This window comes from Gopherus evgoodei, chromosome 23 (genome assembly GCF_007399415.2).
Source record: "Gopherus evgoodei ecotype Sinaloan lineage chromosome 23, rGopEvg1_v1.p, whole genome shotgun sequence".
Classification (NCBI taxonomy): Eukaryota; Metazoa; Chordata; order Testudines; family Testudinidae; genus Gopherus; species Gopherus evgoodei.
Window position 1 is genome coordinate 9,141,239 of NC_044344.1, and position 22,963 is coordinate 9,164,201.

General features: G+C 42.8%; 1 protein-coding gene across 11 annotated transcripts in view; it reads right to left on the minus strand.

Annotated features, from left to right (window-relative positions):
* The window catches only part of TANC2 (tetratricopeptide repeat, ankyrin repeat and coiled-coil containing 2), a 617,479-nt gene that overhangs the window by 180,325 nt on the left and 414,191 nt on the right, over positions 1 to 22,963 (minus strand). The window contains exon 1 of one of the 11 annotated variants that reach the window (XM_030541302.1): positions 5,560 to 5,605. The exons of the other annotated variants lie outside the window; for them this stretch is intronic. Coding sequence (XP_030397162.1) covers positions 5,560 to 5,566 — 7 coding nt within the window. The 5' untranslated portion in view covers positions 5,567 to 5,605. Of the gene's footprint in view, positions 1 to 5,559; positions 5,606 to 22,963 lie in introns of those variants that run through there. 11 annotated transcript variants of the gene reach the window in all.

Genomic DNA, 22,963 nt, shown 5'->3' on the forward strand with positions numbered 1-22,963 from the left:
AGCTTAGCAGCGTGTCCTGAAGGTCACCAGATTCAGGCTGTTTTAAAGTGAATTTCACAGCACACGGACCACATGGAAGATGTCGTGCCTGCAGCCCTTGTGTGTTTGTAATGGTACGACTTCAGATTAAGTGCCTTTGCTGGTTTCAACTGTGGTAGTATGACACAGGTGGAGAGGCGATCTCTCAGGGAGGCAGGTCTTAGGACACTTCAAAACCACACTTTTTATCCAGAAACCCACAGGTCAGTGGGGATCATGGAATACTGGCTGATTATGAATGTGGCAAGATACTCTACTTTACTCAGCAGGGGACGCTACATTCTGTAAAGGCTTCAGTATGCTGGATGGTTGCAAGCACTCAGAAATTTGAAAATGACAGAAATAAGGATGCTTGTGAAAACTTACATCAGCCTTCTTATGGATGTACATTATGACAGTGTCTTTAATTACGTGATCACATACTGCTTTTATTTAAGATATACTAGGATCCAACGCACAGAAAGCCCTCTGGAGCAGCTCAACAAGATTCTTGGTCACCTTCCTCTATTCCAGTGGTTCTCAAACTGCGGGTCAGGACTCCGAAGTGGGTCGCCAAATGAGGTTGCCAGGGCCAGCATTAGACTTGCTGGGACTCCTAGCAGAAGCTGAAGCCTAAGCTCCACCCCCACCTGGGGCAGTGGGGCTTAGGTTCTGGCTCCCTGTCCACCCACCTGGGGCAGTGGGGCTTGGGCTCCACCCCACCCAGGATCATGTAGTAACTGTTATCAGAAGGGGATTGCGGTGCAATGAAATTTGAGAACCCCTTCAATTCCGTACCTTGATTTCTATTCCTATCAGCTTTGTCTCACTACAGATCTTTAAAGTCCACAAGACTTGCTGTCAACCGTAGCAGGTTAGCAGATACAGAGTGAACACAGGGATCCTAGTGACTTATCAAGGTCCACAAAAGCTCAGGCAGACTTTACGAAGTCTGGCAAACCTTGGATTGGGAGCAGGAGTCAAGGTACTACCAGTAACATGAGGAAGCAGAGGAGACTGGGGAGTAAGGGGGAATGAGTTGGACCAACCAGTTTTGTAGGCCCTCTTGTTATCAGATGCGGACCTTGCCACGCCAATTTGCAGAAGCCTCATCAGTGAAGTGCAGAAACCTCAGACCATCATCAAATCTGGTCAAAGGGCAGTTGTTAAGTGACGTGTGATACTGGCTGTCTTTGGCCACAGCTGCATGTGGGATCCTCTCATTAGTCTCAGGTGTGAAGGCTGGCTGCATATAGATCCTGGCCCAATCAAAATCAATTCACAAAGGCCCCCCCCAGCAGCCGGCCTGGGTGGGGAGTGGAAGGGGTAGGGCCAGAGCTGGAGTTGAAGGGGCGAGGCCAGAACCTCTTCTGACCATGCTGGGACGCTGCCTGGTAACGCGCCTGGCGGCGGCAGAGACCAACCTCCCCAACCTCCCTCCCCCCAGAAGCTGAGTCTGGGCAGGAAACCCTGCTCCAGCTAGGCTCTCTCCCACGCAGCTGGCTACGCTGCACAGAACAGCGACCAGGAGTGGCTCTGTCCTGCTCCCTGCCCAGGCCTGGCTGCCAGGGAGAACAGCTCAATATGTCGGGCAAAGCCACTGCAGCAGGAGGACAGAGTCCTTACCCCCCTGCAGGTACCGTAGAGCGGGGAGAGTGCAGGGGCCCCAGCCTGGGGGCAGGGAGGAGACACATGGGGAGGTCACATGTACTCCCCTTTAGCTGGTGCCATCCCAGTATGGGGAGGCATGAATGGTCTATGCAAGGGCCATTGAGTGGCATGGCAAGTCAAAGCCAGGTACACACATTGACCTCTTCCATCATATAGTATTAAAGGACTCTCAGATTAATGCGATAAGTGGTACATAAATACAACTTCATTTTAACAACAAGATGATACAGTCAGGGCCGGCTCCAGGCACCAGTGGAGGAAGCACGGGCCTGGTGCGGCACATGCTAAGGGGCGGCATTCCATCCATTCTCGGGGTGGCTTTTTTTGTTTTTGTTTTTGCTTCAGCAGTTCGGGCAGCTTTTTTTTGTTTTGTTTTTGTGTGCTTTAGGGAGCAAAAATGGTAGAGCCAGCCCTGGATACAGCTTTAGACACTTCTGTTAACAGGAGGGATAAGGTGATGAACTGTAAAAAATCAGCCTCAATATCCAGGAGCCAAAATTACAATGTTCTATTAAGTTTGGTTTGGTGTGAGGGGGGAGGTTTGTCCAGGAGAAGAAACTCGGTCAAGAACAATCTAACTTAGTAGCTTTCTCTTGAAGCCCATGGGTTTTATGTAGATAGGAAAACAAAAAGCATGAAAAGAATCCCACCAAACTAGATAATATGCCAGGGTCCTTTGCCTCATCAACTATACTATCAATTCATTGTTTGCAATTAATTCACTTAGGATATTAGATACATTAATTTAGAAGGTAGGCTCAGATATTTGACTTTTAAAAACACGTTTCTAGGTCTTCTGTCAAACATCAATCTATACTGGCACTGAATTCACTGATATTTCCCAAGAAACTCTTAGAATATGAAAATAAATACACTAGTATTTAGAAAAAATCTTTTTTTCCCCCAAAAGAGACTGTGGCCCCAGTCCTATAACCCTTATGCACATGCTTGACTTTATTACAATGAACTTTGACTTTGACTTTCATCAGGGCCAATTCTAGGACAATTAGAGGAAACAGTCTTGACAACTATATTTTTTCTTTCTTTCAAGATGAACTATCTATTCATCCCATTTCATAATTTAATGTATGTTACATACAGCTCTGACGAATTCATTATTTACAACACAACCATTTGCTAATGAAAGTGTATCCAGCCCAATATTGTCGCTGCAAACTAACGATGAGTTAGAACTGGTTGAAATTTTTGTTATGAATAGGTTTTGGTTGGAAAACGGCCTTTTCCAAATAACATTTTTTTCTGTAAAAAAGTTCACATTTTTTAAATTAATTGTTTATCATAAAAAAATCAAGTATTTTTTAATACTTTTATTGAAAACATTGATTTTTTTCTTTGTTTATCAGAACATAGTTTTTCATAAGTGAAAAAAATTATAACCATTAAAAAAAATCATAGAATGCATGTTCTTTAAAAAGTGCACTTCTAAAAAAAGAAAATAGGGTTTCATTCATCTTTCAGCCAGCTCTGCTAATCCCAGAGGAGGAATACTCCACTAACTGAAGATACAACATTTTAACAACACTAAGAACCACCACAAACCAGGAAAAGGAAAAGACAAATATTTGGGGATGGAAGGGTGTGCAGTTAGTATACCTGCCATCCAAATATTTTCATTAGGGTATGTCTACACCAGGGGTCTCAAACTCAATTTACCTTAGGGCCAGTACCAGTCCTCAAATCCTTCCAGCGGGCCAATAATGTCACCTTGCTCTCATGGCCTCATGCCACCCCGGCTGCCTCTGCCCAGCAACTAGTGATGCTGCCCCCACGGCTGCCTCTGCCCGAGAACTAGTGATGGTATCTCTGTCCTTCCCCCCCAGCCAATGGGAGCTGCATTTGGGGGGGCACCCCTGCAACAGACAGAGCCAGCAGTGGGGCTGCGTGGGTCTCTCCTCCGGGGGGGAGGGGCATGTGAATCTCTCCTGTCCGCTCCCCACCTCCCCGCCCGGGCCAGCAACCACGAGGGCTGGATGAAATAACTATTTAAAAAGTTTCCATGGGCCGCAGCGGGGAGGTTCTCAGGCCGCAGATGGCCCACGGGCTGGGACTTTGAGATGGCTGGTCTACACCGTAAATGAAAATGTGACTGCAGCATGGGCAGGCATAGCAGTACTATCTTTAATTTAGTTACCACAGGTTGCAACAGAAGTATGACACAGCAACATCAACCATGACACAGGCAGCAACCAAAAGATATACCAAGAGTTTCTGTGGGGTTTGTACTGGCTAAGCTAGCCCACGCTGCCATGTTCTCACTACCACAGTTACCAACATCAGCTAGATTAAAGCCATCACAGATACGTTTACCCATGCTGAAATCATACCTTCATTTGTGATGCCGGAGTACCTCTACAGATGAAGGAGATTCTATTTTGGGAAGATGCAAGAATTCTCATCAGAAGCAATGAATATTCTATGTAAGCCACATATGTTAGGAGTATCTTTCACAAAAACTACCCTCATTTGAAATGGCTTACATTTTATAGCACTGCTCCAAGATACCTCACACTTAGGCAGAATTGAGCCATCAGCAGAACCCTCCCAAGAACTAACATTCAACAAATGTACAAAATCCAAAACATTCACTAAGTAAAATGCTACAAGCAACATGCAGAATGTTGAGGTTGTAGCCCATGCTGTGCTCTTAAGTAAATACAGAATCGGTGTTTCAGCCTCAGCTAAAAATTCCTTAAAGCCATTTACATTATTGACTGACTGAATATAATGAACTACCTGGTTTCATCTGTTTTAAGACTTTCTACTGTGGTACCATACATGAAATCAAATAAAGCAATCCTGATCCCCTCAAATGACATGAGTAACTCCACGGTATTCCCTAAATAATACACATTTATAAAGTTTCTCTTTACAAAAAAAGCACATAAAATGAGCAGTGTTTCTTACACATAGTACAGTCTAAAAAAATCATTTCTCTTAGCCTTGTGAACTCCTCTATTGAAATTTGCCCCACATATTACAGCAGCATTTGCTTTAAAACCAAATGAGGATAATAATTTCTTATTGAGTTTTATGACTTAGTGTGAAGGCTACAATCATTGTATCATTTTTAGATGCATAATAATGGCTAAAAGAAAAGTAATGCTCACGGTGCAACCTTATACCAGAGAGTGATTATTATTCCTTTAATGGTCAGTCTTTTGCTTCTGAAGAATGACTCCTAATATTACTTAAGTTAAATCTGAAATTAAGGTCTAACCTTGATGAATTAGGATATTGGTTCATGTAATGAAACTCATCATACATTTTACTTTTAAAACACTGAACATTTAATTGAATAACTTTAAATGGGAAAATTCTGGTTATGCGGAAAAGCCAAAATAGGTATTTCCTAAGAGTGAACACACGCAAAATGACAGAAATAAATCTGAAAATTACATTGTCAGTAGTTTTGATTTCAGATTATGTTATTTGCTGGCTTGCTGCCCCAAGAATATTCTCCCACTGGGTGGCATGAACCTGTGGCCATGTCTACACTTGCAAAGTTTTTGCACTGTTAGTTTCAACAGTGATAGCGCGCCGGTGCAAGAAAAATGTTGGTTTGTGCACTCACTCACCTCTGAGGTGTCAGATAGTGTTTACATTTGCAGCATTTCCATCGTGGAGGAGAGCAGTGTACTGAGGGCAGCTATCCCACAGTGCAGCTCTCTCCATTTTAACTATAGGTGTTACGGGAAGAAGTGGGGGGTGAGCGCAGGGTCCAAACACGGGATCGTTTGCTCTGTGGAGCAGCCATGGTCACTTGGCCAGAGGAGCACTTGCAAACAAAACAGGAAAAGGAGTTTCAAAGTTCCCGGGCCTTTACAGGGGGAGGGGTGGACATCTGTTTACCTGACATCAGAGCATTGCTGCTGGCTGGAGTGATCACCCTAGGCACTGTGAGATATTGTCCGGAGGCTAAAAGCTGCTTACACAGGAAGAACATGTCTCCACTTGCACGTCACCACAAAAGGGTCACTGGTAAGAACTGTGCGCCTCTCGTGGAGGTGGTTTTCTGTTTGTGGTGAAACTTCTGAGTTTCACTGCAAAAAGTCATTGGCAAGCGTAGATGCTCCCATGATTCTGGAAGAAAAAAAGGGACTTTTTGTGCTTTAAATGGCAAGTGTAGATATGCCCTGCATTGTTAATAAATAAATCTGCTTTGCACTATTCTGCATGTATTTGAGATATTACATCAAACAACATCCAATTCTGTTTCCAGTCCTGCTCTCTGGAATATGTTCGTTGGTTGTTTACTATTCCTATGAAAATGCTGTATCAACCTCACACTAGTGTAAATTGTGTGTGAAATGCTTTAAGAGTCTACACATGATACAGGGCAATGGGGAATCATACCCACTAACCTAAATTTTACATAATTTTACACAAACAGACCAAGTGCATTTCTAGAGCTTACCAATATCAATGCTCTGAAGATAAGCCAACTATATATCTGATTATCTTGGAGACTGACTTTTGGTATGGGTTATGGGAGAGTTCTACAACTGGCAAGAGGACATAATGCCCGTTTGCAACTTCGGTGAATGATTTAAAAGCATGAAGGCACAAACCCTGATTCTAGCACTTAGTTCAAGAAGCAGAGTATCTGTAGGAAGTTCTATAGAGCAGAAGGGAAGGAATTCTGCCTTACAGGACATGGAACTACTTGGTAACTTAAACTGCTTTGCTACCCATGTCTCAAAACATGCCGATCTCAATGGGAGACTAGCCAGCGGATTCGCTGGCCCTACCCTCTCTGCCCCTCACCTAAAGCCCCTCTATGGTAGGGCTGATGGGGTCCTGGCACCCTGCCCTACTTTCCAACCCCAAATCCCATACAGTATACATACCAATTCCACTGCAATCAGTGTCCTTTCTAGTTGTGCGCTTGTATGCACTACAAGACCATACAGAAGTTAGTCTAATGATAAATATTACCTCACTCTCTCACATCCAAGGACCAACATGGCTACAACAACACTGCAAAAAACAAAAGACCACAAAGAAAAGACAGATGACCTAAATCTTAACTGGAATAGGCAACCCCCCGTAATAATAAAGACATTTCTGTGCTGTGTTCTGACTTTGAGCTTCACTAAGCTATATAGCTAGCTAACAAACACAAAAGTGACTAACTTCCAACTCCCAGTCTTCAAATTCTGTATATTGCTGCTTGCTGGAATGAAGCTCTGGTCTCACAAGTGACAATACTGTCTACTAAACCACTCAACCATTTCCCCAACACATTGGCTTCTCTTCCATTGCAGTCAGCCTCATCATTAATTCCAAACCATTATGACATTTTCTTACATGAATTCCACAGACACTCGTTATAAAATAAAATTAAGGACTATGACCACCACCACATATAAAATTACAACAATTCCACTTCTTCCAGATGCCATTAGGCTGATGCTCCCCTCTACCCACAGAAAGACATTTTTAAAAGACACTGCATTTAAACTGAAAACAAATTAACATAATTTAGATGCTATCACAAAAATCAAATATGCTCTGTATTCAAAATTTTCAAAAAGCTCTGGACTCATTTTTTATCTTAGATTATCAAGAAAAATTAGCTAGCAATTAGGCACCAAGTATCACAAATGGGAGCTGCTGGGTCCTGTGCACTTTTGAAAAACCGGTCCTTTACTGAAGTTCCTAAAACGGAAGCTGAATTCTTTGGAAAATCTTCTACATTTTGCTGGAAGGCAGATGTGGAGGAAGCAAAAGGACCTACTGGGATAGTCTTTTAGCTGATGTAAATCAGAGCTACAGTAATTAATACCAACTAAAATTGTGGGGCCTGTTGTTTTCAAATGATCACACTGAAGATTAAATATGGGTTTTTTCACCCATCTTTGAACACACAACCTCCCATCAATGTTAATCAGAGTTACACACTCAGGTTGATGGAAAAACTGACCATATATCATGTGAGACAGGTTGGAGGATGTTATATTAAATTGCTTTCAACAATGAGTGCTTTATAAGACTCCCAATCAAAGAAAGAACCCTTCCTTTAAAATTAATCTGTTTGCTAAAACCCAAGCAATAAGATGATCTTAAACAGTGTTTCATATATTAATTGTGCTATATTAGTCTTGTCTCACGTAATCCATTCCAAACATTTTTTTTTTAAATTTCAACAATTGTTCTGCAAAATCTCTCCCACTCCCTCCTCTTTAAAGTTTCTCACATGTCAGGAATCTGATGTAAGTCTCACGATTGCATATTTTACAGCTCAGTTATGCATCAGTATTACTGAGAACTGGGAACAAAATAAACCCAGTAATACTTGATTTATCTCAGTGCTCTAGCAGCTCTAGTGGGAAGTTACAGCTGTTGACCAAATTAAACTTTTATAGTGCACTCTGCCATATGAAATAGAAATAAAGATAGAGGAAAGTCAGCTGGATGTAGAATTGGGAGGGGATCAGTATGCTAGGTATACTGAAAATATGTACAACACATTATTAGACCCTACATTTTCAACTAAAACATTTGAAAATAATGGATTCTTCACTTTGTATACTTCTTAATATGTCATGTAGGGCTTAGCAAAACTATAGCTTAACGGAACCCAGATCAAATAGAAGCGTGTAAAAGGGCATCTTAAACAGCTGGGGTAACGCGGTCTGGGGGATAGGAACCTGAGCCAGACCTGGTTCTACTTTCAGCTCTGCAACTGACCTACTGTGTGAGACTATGGGCAAATAACTACCTCTGTACCTCATTTTTCCACATGTATAATGATTCTTACCCTACTTTGCAAAGAACTTTGAGATCTATGCTTTGGCTAGTTGAGCTTGAAGGTGACCTTGGCTAGCTTCTCTATGAACTTGTGTGGGTATGGAAGGTTTGAGAGTAGGTGATAATTAGGTCTGTTGCCTTAGGATGAGTTTGCTTTCTAGTGGCTGGACTGCTGCATGTTAAAAAGGGAAAGAGAAGATTTCTTCACAAGATAGGCACCAGCTGCTCCTGACTCTCTTTAATAACCAGAAAGAGCAGGGATCAGAGTCACAAATTTGGCATTGAGTTCTGTTAAGGATGTGAATGGGCTAAATTCAAGGAATGATGGCAGGCTGATGGTTTGTTGGCATGAGATCAAATCCATACAGCTTGAGTATCCTTCCTAAATGCAGATGATCTTTTCATTGAAGGAAAAAGATCGTTCACTATGTCTGGTGTTGGGTTCTGTTGTGGACTGTAATCAGTCAGCATTGATGACATGGAATACCACACACAACAGTTCCTTAGGGCATGATTCAATGGCTTCTATGGAGACGGAGAGAGAAGTTGTCTTGGCCTGTAATACAACTTCAGCACTGGTTTGGAGAAATTCTTTTTGTTTCAGCCTAAGGGCTTGGCTACACTGGAGAGTTGCAGCGCTGGTGGTGGGTTTACAGCGCTGCAACGTAGTAACTGTCCACACCTCCAAGGCACATCCAGTGCTGCAACACACTGGCTGCAGCGCTGGCTGTACACCTGGTCTGCTTGGGGTGTAACAATTGCAGCGCTGGTGATGCAGCACTGCTCATCAAGTGTGACCACCAAAAGCGCTGTTATTGGCCTCCAGGGTATTAGGAGGTATCCCAGAATGCCTGCTCACAACAAACCGGAAGAATGGCTGAACTCCGAGCTCCCCCGAGCTGCTTATCTAAAAAACAAACACAGCTCCTGTTTGCTCGATCGAGCGGAGGCAGGCAGGGGAATTGCTTTGGAAGATTCACAGCTGTTTGCTTGCAGAGAGAAGTCACACAGCAGAGGGGGAGGGGGAGTCCGTGCTGAGCAGCTGCTCATGTGGTCTGAAGGCTATTTAGGAGTGCATAATTTGCATTTAGTGAATAAGAGAGGGGTGGGAGAAGGGCTCGAAACTTTTAAATTGATTGCAGATTGGTGATGTATATGTTCCAGTCCTTAGAACTTGCAAGGCAGGGAGCTGACAGATCCAAAAATCCACTCTCTCTCTCTCCCCCACGTTCCCCTTCGCCCCCCTCTTTTGAAAAGTACGTTGCAGTCACTTGAACGCTGGGATAGCTGCCCACAATGCACCACTCCCAACAGCGCTGCAAATGCTGCAAATGTGGCCACACTGCAGCGCTGGTAGCTGTCAGTGTGGCCACACTGCAGCGCTTTCCCTACACAGCTGTACGAAGACAGCTGTAACTCCCAGCGCTGTACAACTGTAAGTGCAGCCATACCCTAAGGCCATGGCTACACTTACAGTTCTGCAGCGCTGGGAGTTACAGCTGTGTTTGTACAGCTGTGCAGGTCCAGCGCTGCAGTGTGGCCACACTGACAGCTACCAGCGCTGCAGTGTGGCCACATTTGCAGCATTTGCAGCGCTGTTGGGAGTGGTGCATTGTGGGCAGCTATCCCAGCATTCAAGTGGCTGCAACGTGCTTTTCAAAAGAGGGGGGTGGGGTGGAATGTGACAGGGAGCGTGGAGGAGACAGACAGAATGGATTTTTGGAGTTGACGCTGTTCTCAGCTCCCTGCCTTACAAGTTCTAAGGACTGGAAGACACACAGTGCCTACCTTCAATCATTTTAAAAGTTGTGACTCCCTTCCCCCACTCCTCTCTCATTCACTAAATGCAAATTATGTACTCCTAAATACCCGTCAGACCAGATAAGCAACTGCTCAACATGGACTTCCCCCTCCCCCTCTGCCGTGTGAGAGTGTTGTTTCTCTCTTCAAGCAAACAGCTGTGAACATTCCAAAGTAATTCCCCTGCCTGCCTCCGCTTGCTCAGCAAACAGGAGCTGTGTTTGTTTTTTAAATAAGCAGTTTGGCTGAACTCCGAGCTTCCCCTTTCTTCCGGTTTGTTGTGGACAGGAATCCTGGGATACCTCCTTATACCCCGGAGGTCAATAAAAGCGCTGGTGGGGTCCACACTTGCTGACCAGCGCTGGAATCGCTACACTCGAGGCTCGACCGGGTTCACAGCCAGCGCTGCAACCAGGGAGTTGCAGCGCTGGCCGTGCTTTGCAAGTGTGGCCACATCCTAAGTTGCAGCTCTGTAACCCCCTCACCAGCGCTGCAACTCTCTAGTGTAGCCATGGCCTAAGTCTTGGGTAACTTAGCCAGATTTCCACCTGCAGCTTTGGGGGACCTCAAATTGCAGGAGGAATTTTGCATTCTTTTGCCAGCTGCAGAATGCACTCCCTGCTGGCGACAAGGTGTGCATAGGGTTGGAAGAATGGGCTAGTCATGACCCTCCCTGCCTTCATCTTCTTCCCAATGGGAAACCAAACTCTCTTCATCAGGTTACCCCATCAGATTATCTGCACTTCCCAGCCACACTCTGTGCCCCTACACAGGTGAACAAAGGTTGGTGCAGGTCTCTGTTCACGAGCCTTCTTTGATCATTGGCAACACAAATCCATGAATGAATCAACCTTGTATTCAGTTCAGACTATCTATTAGTATGTATATACACTTTTAGACCGTTAACAGTTAAAGGCCAGATTTTACACAGCCCTGACTTGGCGCAAGAGGTTGCAGAGACGCTACAGGGAATCCTTCCTCCTTGTACATCTATGCAGCAGTCAGCCAAAATCCTAGTGTGTGAACTCTTTAAGCGAAAGATGCAGCAAATGATTGTGCAGCCAAAGACGACAGACACTCCTAAGGGAGAATGACCAAGTGGAAGCAAGAGCAGACATGTTGTGCCAAATCCTCAGCTAGTTAACAACAGGCATAACTCCTGTGATAAAAATGGAACTGTGTCACTTTACATCAGCTGTGGGTATGGCCCACACAGTTATGTGAGTTAATTATGCAAGGCATTGAATTACATAGAAAAGACAAATAGGCTGAATTTTTTCTCCACCTGATAATACATAGACAAGTCTACAGATCTAGTGAAATTACAAATCAACAAACAGAATAGATTCCTAATACAGAAATATTTACACCTTGGATAATCAACCCTTAAAACTTGCTGCTATTGAAATACACACTTTAGTAAGAGATCAGGAGTACTTGTGGCACTTTAGAGACTAACAAATTTATTTCAGTGTAAGCTTTTGTGGGCTATAGCTCACTTCTTCAGATGCATAGAATGGAACACACACAGACAGGAGATATTTATACATACAGAGAACACGAAAAGGTGGATGGTGCCATACCAACAGGAAGAGTCTAATCAATTGAGATGAGCTATCATCAGCAGGAGAAAAAAAACTTTTGAAGTGATAATTGAGATGACCCATAGAAGGTGTGAGGAGAACTTAACATGGGGAAATGGATTCAATTAGTGTAATGACCCAACCATTTCCAGTCTCTGTTTAAACCTAAGTTAGTAAGAGACAAAACCAAGTATATACATATATGAATATCATCACAACCTATAGTTACACTTGCTAGAATATCTATTATAAGAGTTGTTATTCTTCATGTTTTAGACCATAAGATTGGAGTCAAGAAAAAAAAATCTTCCATGGAATAGTTCTGCACAATTGTCCAGGTGCATGATGGGTTATTTTGCCTTCCGTTAAAACAGTGGTTCTCAAGCTTTTGTACTGGTGACCCCTTTCATATAGCAAGCCTCTGAGTGTGGACTTCCCTTATATTAAAAAGTGTTTCACTGATATTTAACACCATTATAAATGGTGGAGGCAAGCAGGGTTTGGGGTGGAGGCTGACAGCTCGCAGCCCCCTCCATGTAATAACCTTATGACCCCCTGACCCCCAGTTTGAGAGCCCCTGTGTAGCGGGGTGGTTACCCACTCCTGCTCTGCGGGGCTAGAAACAGCCTAGGAGAGGGCTGTGGCTGGGGCAAGAAGCCTGGGCTGATTGGGGGAAAGTAGGCTCAGCTGGAGCCATTCCCCAGTCAGGCCCAGCTGGCCCCTATAAGAGGCTGTGAGCCAGAGGCTCAGGCAGTCTCTCTCTGCCTGTAGAGGGAGAAGGGCCTGGCTGCAAGGTGCCAAGAAGGGAACCTAGAGTGGAGCAGGGGCTGGGGGAAGGCCTAGGGAGCCGGGGAGCTCAGGCCTAGGAAAGCCCCAGGCTGAAGGCCTGGTAAGGCCCATTAGGCACTGGGTTGCAGGGGGCAGTCCATGGGTAGGCAGAGGCAGCAGGTCCGAACCCCCCTTGCCTATGATGAGTGGCTTACATTGCAGTCCGCACCAGTGAGCAGGGGCTAGATGGGGACGGGCAGTAGCCGAACACTGAGGCGAAGTGGGGATAGTGCGTGGGGGTTCCCCTGGGAGGGGGAGACTCTGAGGCTCTGAGGGGTTACTGCCAGGGAGGCAGCACCGCAGGTAAATGGGGCAGTGGGGTCCTGGGAGGGACACGGGGCCACAGGTAAGGCAGATCACCAGCCTGCAGAGGGCACTCCAGAGCTGGAATGAGCAAATCACCAGCAGGAGGCACCGTGGCGGTGAGTCTAGGTGCTTACACCCTGCTTTAAAGCATCTAGTCTAGGTCACTGTCTAAAACTATTGGTCTAGATGAACTATCACAAAATTTCATTTTAAAACACTAAAAGCATCTGATGTACAAGAATGTAACAAAGTAGAGCTCCTGAAACCAGCAAATCACTATTTTTAATGTTGAAAATATGGTCTATACACAGCCTGAAGTGTAATGATGCAAGCGGTGCCTCCGTCGTAAAGTCATTCAGATTTTTATTCAATAATGCCAGATTCATTTTATCACAAGCATCACACTTCAAAAGAAGTGGAACACTGCAGACATATTGTAATAGCTCAATATGGTGCTCTTTAAATTCTCAACTTTTTTTCTAATATTGCCTATGTCTCCCAAACACTTTCTTCCTACTACTTCAGCAAACGTGAAGGAATAAATACACAGCCATACACTTAATAGTATGCACATACATTACAGCATTCATTGGGACTTTATCTGAACTTTAAGTACAAGCTGAAGCATACCTTTCCTGAATAGGGATGCTTTCCTTAACTGGGGAAATAGACTGTGTGTCTAACTGAAGTGAATATGTGATTTACCATGTACTTACAATGGTTTTCCGTGGAGCTGCTGTGTAATTATTACACAGTTGCTACAGAATATGGCAATATTTTACCATAGCTATGTGAATAACTCATGCTTTCACCGCATTTCATTACTTCTTAGAGGTAATTTTAAGAGTCACTGAAGGCTGTAATTTATTAACAATTTAGATTACTACAACTTTAAGGATATATCTGTAGACTGACAAAACATGCCCATCATGTAGTATCTGACCATGTATTCAATAACTTTAAAATGTATAATTCAGTGAACCATGCCACCATAAATGAGCCACCAACCATACTCTTCTCAGGTGAAAGCCTCATTAGACAGACGGACCCTACCACATATCCTGAAGGTCCACAGATTCAGGCTCTGAGATCTGTGTGAGAAGCAAATTCCTGTGCAAGGAAAGCCTGCAACTATGCTCCAGATACTGAAATGTATAAGACTTCTGTAAGAGCACCCCACAAACTTTTAATTATCATAGTATTGAAAATATTTCATCTCAACCACCAATCTCCCAGATTTTTAATCAGACTCAACGTTTGAGGCCATAGCTAAGTAGTGTCCCCTAAATGCTTTAAGGGAGTGTTTTTACCAATAATCAGAGAAGTACGGATTGCACATGTATGATGTGCTGTCTGCTCTGACAAAAGAGAATTACTTAATTCATATATATTTTTTTCAAAATGCAAACCCTATTCACAAGAATTTAACATCATTCAAATAAAACCAATCTGACTCCAGCATATTTTTCTTAAGGTCCAAGGGTGCACAGTTTATAATCTGCAGTCTCAAGAGTATACTTAAGGTGGAAGTATAGTAGCATGAAGTCCACCAATATTCCTTTGATAGGGTCAAGTCTACCACTATAAAGTCAATTTTGAATGCAGTATATCATGATGCTTTCTTTTGACCTGACAGACAATGTAATAATATCAAAACTTTTCATAGTTTCATAGTATCAGATTGGCGGGTAGTGATCGATCGGGAATCGATTTATCACGTCTTGTCTAGACGTGATAAATCGATCCCCGAACACACTCCCCGTCGACTCCAGAACTTCACCAGGGCGAGAGGCAGAGTCGACAGGGGAGCCGCGGCCAGGGAGCCGCGGCCGTCGATCTTGCGCTGTAAGGATGGGAGGTAAGTCAATCTAAGACACGTCAACTTCAGCTACGTAATTTTCATTGTGTATCTTAGATCGATTCTTCCCCCCGCGCCCCCCAGCGTAGACCAGGCCCAAGACATCTACTTCTCTTTCACCTTGTTCTTCCTGTCACAAAGTCAGCCAAGGAGCTTCCTTTGAGATAAATGTTAACTATTTGTGTGTTACCCACATGATCGGTAGCTAATGCTGAGCATTTGTGATAAACTCATCCTTCTCCAGCTCAGAATCTTAAGTCCATCTCAGAAACTGATATTGTAAAATAATGAGATGAAATCACCTGAGGTTAATTTGAAATTGTATTGTACTGTCTGGTGATTACAGATTACACAATTTTAATACTTATTATCTAGGTCCACAGATATTTTAAAAAGGAATATAAATGGAAAAAATGGGAATTAAGATGGAAAAAAATACTAACAATCCCTGAAACCTAGTCTTGTTAAAAAATTGAAATTGTATGACTTTCACTGGGGAAGAATCTTGCTTTCAAGTAAGATTTAGTCTAAAAAGCTCTAGGTTGCCAAACGTCAACCACATAGCAGACATAATGTACTATACTTAGTATTTGAAAGAGAGAGACAGCTGCTTGAAAACTCCATGCTGACTTGTCAGGGAAGTGCACAGGTGATGGCTAGGTAGGTAATCATACATATTGTCACTTCTCCTCATCAGGGAGCAAAATGTTTGCCAAGAAGAGAATGCAGTGGGAATACACAAAAAAATACACAATACATGTCTTCAGACTGGATCTGCAAAGATGACAGTCAACAAAATAGAGAGAGATACAGGAAAGCTGTTCCAGACACCAACAGCTGCAGAGGAGAGAACTGCTGCACTACCAGGATGGGATTGTGAGGATGGATAAAAGGTCAGGGGCCAAGTGAGTGAAGAGAGTAGAGAAAAAAGCAGAGAGAGAGAAGGGGAAGTATTTGTGTGGCAATTTGACACAAGCCCATTGAGTGTTATAAGAACAGGGCAATTTTGAAACTGGACCCTGAAACTAATAAGGAGGCAATGGAGGGTTTTGAAGATAGGGTGATATAGTCATACTTCCTTGCAGGCTGAAACAGGTACTCAGCTAAAATTCTGGTATTTGGCTTCAGAGGAATTATTTTTCAAAAGGCTATTCTTCAAAGCTGACTTGGTAGGAGGATACATACCTCCTTTTCCCTGTAACATGGCTAAGCTTGGCTGCTTCATCGCCCCCATTCTGATGGCCAATTTTGATAGTAGCTCAGTGTAGTTTAAAGGCAGAGGGAGTGATTATGATGAGGTTCTGTTCCCTTCCTAACCCTCTCGGTGATACTGGCCACCTCTGCCTTGTGGCTAAGTCTGATCAGGCAAGCTGCAGGTCTGAGCTGTCTTTTTTTCTCACAGGAAAGCTGCTGGCCTCATTCCTCACTCACTTCTGCAGTGTTTTAAACTAGTATTTTGTCATTAACAACAAGGTTTGCTTAAGAGACGCAGAGACAAATCTATTCATCTAGATTTAATTATAGCCATAACCTTCTAGCTCAATAGTTTCGCAAAAGATCATTAAGTGCAAAGGTCTTTATGCTTTCCAGAGTGCTTAGTCTGCACTGTACTTTAAAACATGTCATCTTTTTCAGAACAGATTTAATTGCCAATATATCTTTATAGAAAGTGGGAGAATAACCTTTAATTATTAGTAGGATCTTGGTATTGAAATTTCAGGACATCTGCTTAATAAAACGTAGATGGTCTCTCCGTGGGAATCTGCCACCATATATGGTGATGACATAAGTAAGATATTAACAAAACAAAATAGGGAAGGTGGTATCTAATTAATCACATGCTTTGTGAGATTATGAGTCTAACTTGTTTTTGATTACTAATATATTCTTGCAATAAATTATCAGATATGTTACGCGTGACTTTGACTAATTTCTATTTAACTTTTCTGATATTTCACCATCCCAAAAATTTGATATTCAGTACACGCCACTTGTTTAATACAAGTAAGAATGTGTGGGTAGCTGTATTTTGAAGTTTGAAGACTTGTTCTTGGGATTAAATGAGTGGCCACAGCGCTGAGAAGGGGACAAGTTTCATCTAGAAGCCCAAGTGAAGGGCAGGATTTAGGGAGGAAGCCCTGAGGGCACTGCTGTATAACAGGGCAGGAATGGACTTAAAGCTAGCCCAGGAAGTGCTGAGAACTGAGCCCGGCAACAGGGCTGCAGACATTACCAAGGGCATAGGGACAAACCCTGTTGGACCCTTTACCCCAGAAGAGGTTCGTTCGTTCATGTGTTGGACTGTGTGACGTAGCCAGAGGGCTGAGCTGCTGAATACCCTCCTGATAAGGACAGCAGCCGACAGGGGGCACTGCAAGCAGAGAGTGTACAGGTTTGCGTCCAACTGACAGGAGATGCTCACGAGAGGTGAGTGAATACTGTCACAAAAAGGATACTAGAAGTATATCATGTTGATGCAGTGGGCAGATTGATAATGTTCTGAAAGTGGTGACAGTTTACAGAAAGGTATGTGGGAGAAGGAAAATTTGGGAGTGACACCCACCTGATGTACAGAGGAAGCAAACAGAAGACCTGAACTAAAGAGAAAGTTGTGCCAGAGTATTCTCCCCTTGCCCAAGAACACACTTTTAGATCTAAGAATGAACAGTGCTATAATAAGAGCTAAGTATTTATTATTAGTAGGAAAGCAATGTGACTGGATGACTAAGGTATGAGGCTGGAAGCCAAGAGACCTCAGTTCAATTCCTCTGCTACTGACCTATTGTATGCTGTTGAGCCAAGTTATGTCCCCTATCTGTCCCTCAGTTTCCCCACCTGTAAAATGGGAATTATTACACAGTGTGGGTGAAGCACTTTGAGATCTCTCAATGAAAAGTACTATGTAACAGATATAATATTTATATTCAAGACATTTAACCGAAGATATGTAGATACAGTCAAATTCATTTGGATAGAACAAGCACTAAGAGGAATCAGGAAGAAGCAGAGGAGTAATTAAAGAAGTGTCAAAAGACATATACAATTAAGCTCTTTCAGTGTAAAAGTTGTTGTTAAGTTGACGAAGAGGAAGGAAATAGACAGAAAAGAAGAGAATGTTGAGAATCAAATCTTTTGATACTCTATAGAGGAGAGGGTCTTAGCGTAGAAGAGCCATCAAAGAACGAGTAGCAAAATTATGGAAGAAGGGAACTAAATTAACTCTAGGAGAGAATCAGAGATAGAATCATAGGTTAGAAGGGACCGCAAGAGTCATCTAGTCTAATCCCCTAATGCTTGGTCCACAACGCCCTAAAGTCAAGGGAGATGGTAGGAGAGAAAAAAAACTATCAGCAGCAGAAAGTAATGGTTGTTCTTTGAGTATTCCTTTTGCATATTCTCAATTTGGGATGCACTCTTTGGCACGACCAAAATTCAAGAATTTTTTGGAAAAGAAAAAACGGTTATATACTTTTCGTAACTGTTGTTCTTTGAGATGTGTTGCTCATGTCCATTCAATTCTAGGTGCGCGTGCGCCCACATGCGCGGTCAGAGATTTTTGCTTTAGCAGGATCCGTAGGGCCACCTATGGCGCTCCTTGAGTGCCACTTTCATGCATTGTTATATCAGGCACCACTGGCCATATGCCCTATCAGTTCCTTCTTGACGGCAACTTCAACAAAGGGGTAGGAGGGCGGGTAATGGAATCGACATGAGCAACATATCCCGAAGAACAACAGTTACAGAAGGTAGGTAACCGTTTTTTCTTCTTCGAGTGCTTGCTCATGTCAATTCCATTCTAGGTGAGTCACAAGCAGTATCAATGGAGGTGGGCTAGGAGTTCATGGTCTTGCAGATTGCAGCACTGCTCTGCCAAAGCCTGCTTTTCTCAAGCTTTCTGGGTAAGTGCATAATGAGACGCAAATATGTGGACAGATGACCAGGTAGCAGCCTTACAGATCTCTTGGATTGGTATCTGTGCCAGGAAGGCCACTGACAATGCTTGTGCCCTAGTTGAGTGTGCTGTCACGATCACCGGTGGAGGCACCTTTGCCAGCTCATAGCAGTAGCGGATGCAGGCTGTGATCCTGGACAAAATTTTCTGAGCAGACACTGGGCAACTTTTCGTTCTGTCTGCCACCACAACAAACAACTGTGTTGACTTATGGAATGGCTTTGTTCTATCTACACAGAAGGTCAGCGTCCTCCTGATGTCCAGGGTGTGTAGCCTGTACTCCCCATCTGACACACAACGCTTTGGAAAGAAGAAGGTAAGTATATGTCCTGGCCATGAAAGCAGGAAACAACCTTGGCCAGAAATGCTGGATGCGGTCGCAGCTCGACCGTATCCTGGTAGAAGACAGTATAGGGCAGCTCTGAAGTAAGCGCCCTGATCTCTGATACCCAGTGGATCAACATCACAACCAGGAACAAAATCTTCCAGGAGAGAAGCAGGAGAGAGCAGGAAGCTTGGGGCTCAAATGCAGGCCCCATGAGCCTCGACAGCATGAGATTCAGGTCCTGGGGGGGGATCCCGGACGTGTGGGTAGAGACGCTCCAGCTCTTTCAAAAAATGTGCCCCATCCAGATTGAGGTGGCAATGTAAGGTGCTGACTTTGATCTACAAAGACCTAAATTAGCTGGGACCTTGCTGCTTTAGAGGCCATTCAAGTTGGTTCCCCTCAATTTAAGAGAGGGAGCTGGAATTAGAGCATTCTGTATAAGGAGCCCTCAGCTCTGGAAAAAGCTTTCACCTCTTGAATGAAATAGCCATGGTCCCTTCAGAGCACACTGCACCAGATTTCTAATTACACAGGCTGCTGCGAAGATAGGTCTTTGGGAGAAACTAGATGTTGAGGGACAGGGAAATTTTGTTGTTATGAAGCTGATTTAATTCTGTTTTCATAATTTACACTAAGGGCATTTAGATACCCCATTTTTATTGTTTTTACTAACGCTACAAATAATAGAAGATCCTAGAGATCTGTATACCAGCATTGCCTGGCCCAAGGTGGAGCCATCTGAATGACTCTGGTCTTGCCTTGCCTTGCCTAATCTTTCTTACCACCAATGAAAAGAAGAGTGAAAAGAGATACAGATGTCTGCTCCACACCAACAAAATCGCATTTGTTACTGAGTTCCTATTCGTCTCTGCTGTGAAGCAAAAACAAGGAGAGTTTCCATTGCAGCTTGTGGCAAAGAGACCTACGAGAAGACAGGTCTACCATGGACACCCTCAAAAACCACTTGCACTGATTTTGTGGTCTGTAACAATTTATCTGTCTATATATTTGTTTAGTGGCAAGTTAGAAGACCACAGGAAGTATCCGGTCAGCCAAACACCAGTCTCAGAAGGCTACCACTTCCCAAAACAGGTGCTGGGAACAAATATCCCTACATGTTGAAGCAGAAAACTGTTGCTGAGCTGTCTGGAATCTATCCAGAATGGCAGGTAAGGATGTAACATTGAAGGAAATTATGTTGCTAAAAGAGCTTACACATATCATTCCAATCCAGGCTTCTTAGAACATCTAGGCCGTGATAATTTTTTAGTTATTTAAAATGGTTCTGAATCTGTATGTATAAAGAAAGCAGTTTCTGTAGAGTTATGTTGGTGACACCAAGTCCCAAGTTACACAGGGCATTGGCTATTATTAGATCATAAGATGAAGCTGGAAGAACACCAGAATTATTTGAAGCTGTTTAAGAATCCATTTAATAAGTACAATGTGTAACAGCAGGGTGTGACAGTTCTAGAGCTAAAGATAGTACATGAACAATAAACTGCACATACAATGTTATTTCCAGAAATGCTTGTCCAGAGCCTTTCCCCTTTAGATAAGAAGGCTCTATAGACTAGTCTGAGTTGTTTATCCACTTCATGCACTCATAAATGCAGCTTTCTAAGTCCTCTCTATGCTCAAGTTGCATCAGGTTAGAGGCTAGATTTACAAAATGGCAGCTGGTCTAGTGATCAGACTAAACTGAGCCACAATTTTGAAACTCATCAAATATGGCAGTAGTCCTATCACAGTCAATTATTTCAGCTTTCTACACTAGCTTTCAGGGTTTTTTTTTCAATTATTAATACCTACAATTTTTGATCTAGCTATTATTACCTCAAGATACAATGAAAGAAAACCGCATTGTCCGGAATCCTCAAAAGTGGCAAAGGTTTCCAGGGGAACCAACACATTACATTGCCATAACTCCTTTTTGCAATTAGGGCAGATCCCTCTGATTTCACATTACTGCCAAGTCAGTAAGTTAGGTAACACGGGGACAACCAAAAGGTCAAACAGTCAAATCTTTTGGCGGCACTACATTTTGCCTTTTCCCATTCTCTGTTATTCTTAGTTCTCCAGTTGTCTTGCAGGTACTGGCAGAGATTCCATCATTAAGACACAGGACAAATCCACAATATTTTTGAAATGTTTAAAGTATTTTTCTTTTCACTCACTGTTTATACCACCACTTCACAAAGGCAGAACAGAAACATATTTCTTCACTAAAATTATTTTCTTTCATCACACGTATTGGTTACTGTTGGGTTTCTTGTGAGAGCTGTGTTGCTTGCATTTATTTTATTTTATTTTTTAAGAAAAAGTGCAGAGTTTGTTTTGAAAACCTAAACCAAGATCCAGATATGAAGAATTATATGGACTTTATACACTGAAAATTAAGAGGTTGAGCAGGCAGAAATCTCAGTCCTAATGTTTCTTTAAATCAAAGAGAGAAGAAAAATGTATCTAATAGTAGCTTAAACAAACAAAACTGTGGTGGTGAACTGCCTTTCACTGTTAATGGAAGAGATACCCATTGGGATAGCTAATTCAGTTATTAATCAGAACAGATTACTTTGATCTTACTGTGAGGCAAGCAAAATATCCACTGACCAAGCATTAAGATTTGTGTCCCAAAATTGCTGAAGAAGAATTCAATCAAATTAAAAGATAATGCTATCACATGGTTAGCCTTTGAAATGCAACGACAAGGTAATAAATCATGCAAAATGGCAACTGAAAACACTGATCTAACACAAAAGGCAATTACGTGAAAGCACTATCCATCTCCGACACGTCCAACAGGTTTCCTGAGCATTTATAAATAAAAATGTGGGTATGCTTTAGATGCAAAGTTCAAAACAAAACGTAATCTAGAGACTAAAGTCCATAGAGCAAAACACCAGGGGGAACAAAGTGACCAGTCCACCACACATCATATAAACAAAGCTACTTCTCAATGTCAGCATGAGGGAGACACAATCAAAATAACTAAATTCTATTGGCTATCATTAGATACTAAATCACAAATGCCAAAGTCAATACCAAAATAATTCACAGTTCAACAACACAGACCTAATGGTAAAATCTTGCTTTTCCATGCTGTGGCCATGCAAGGTGGGGAAGAGGAGAAATGCTGGCTGTGCTCTGGGTCCCTTAGTGATCCTGCCAGTGCAACATACAATGGCTTAGGAAGGCTGAGGCAACACACTTTCTAGTTCACTGCTGCTTTGACTGAGATTAGCACATAAAGCCATCTATCAAATGGTGAGTGCAGCATAAGGGAGGGTGGAGGACTTGTTACACTCCTTCAAGATAGCACTAAGTGTATCCTGCCCATGGAGGTGCTGGCAAAAAGGTAATGTCGAATCCTCTTTCTTCAAACAATGCACTCCAAACCAAAAAAGAGCAAGATTTAGCTCAAAATGAATAACCATCATTATTACCAAATTAAACCCGGCCCTACAGCTCAGAGGAATAATTGCTTTCCAAAAATTCTAAACAACTTATTCATTGTCATCTCTGATTGGATCATTTTGAAATATTGTGATAACACTTTATACAACTGGATCAAATTCTGCTCTCACTTATGTCAACTTCGTTTGCTCCTTCTTAAAGAATTTAATTCATATTCTTCATTGTGCAGGTAAGCATACTGGACAGAATATTGGTCAGCATACTGGACAGAATGCTCAGATTATAAAAATATTTAAATAGAGAGTGAACATTTTTGCTACAATAGCCCAATTCCTTCCCTACTAACAGAAATAAACCTTCTCTCAGGAATCTCTTACTCCCCTCTTGCCCCTCCCCAAAATGTAACATTCGACAACGATCCACAATACAAC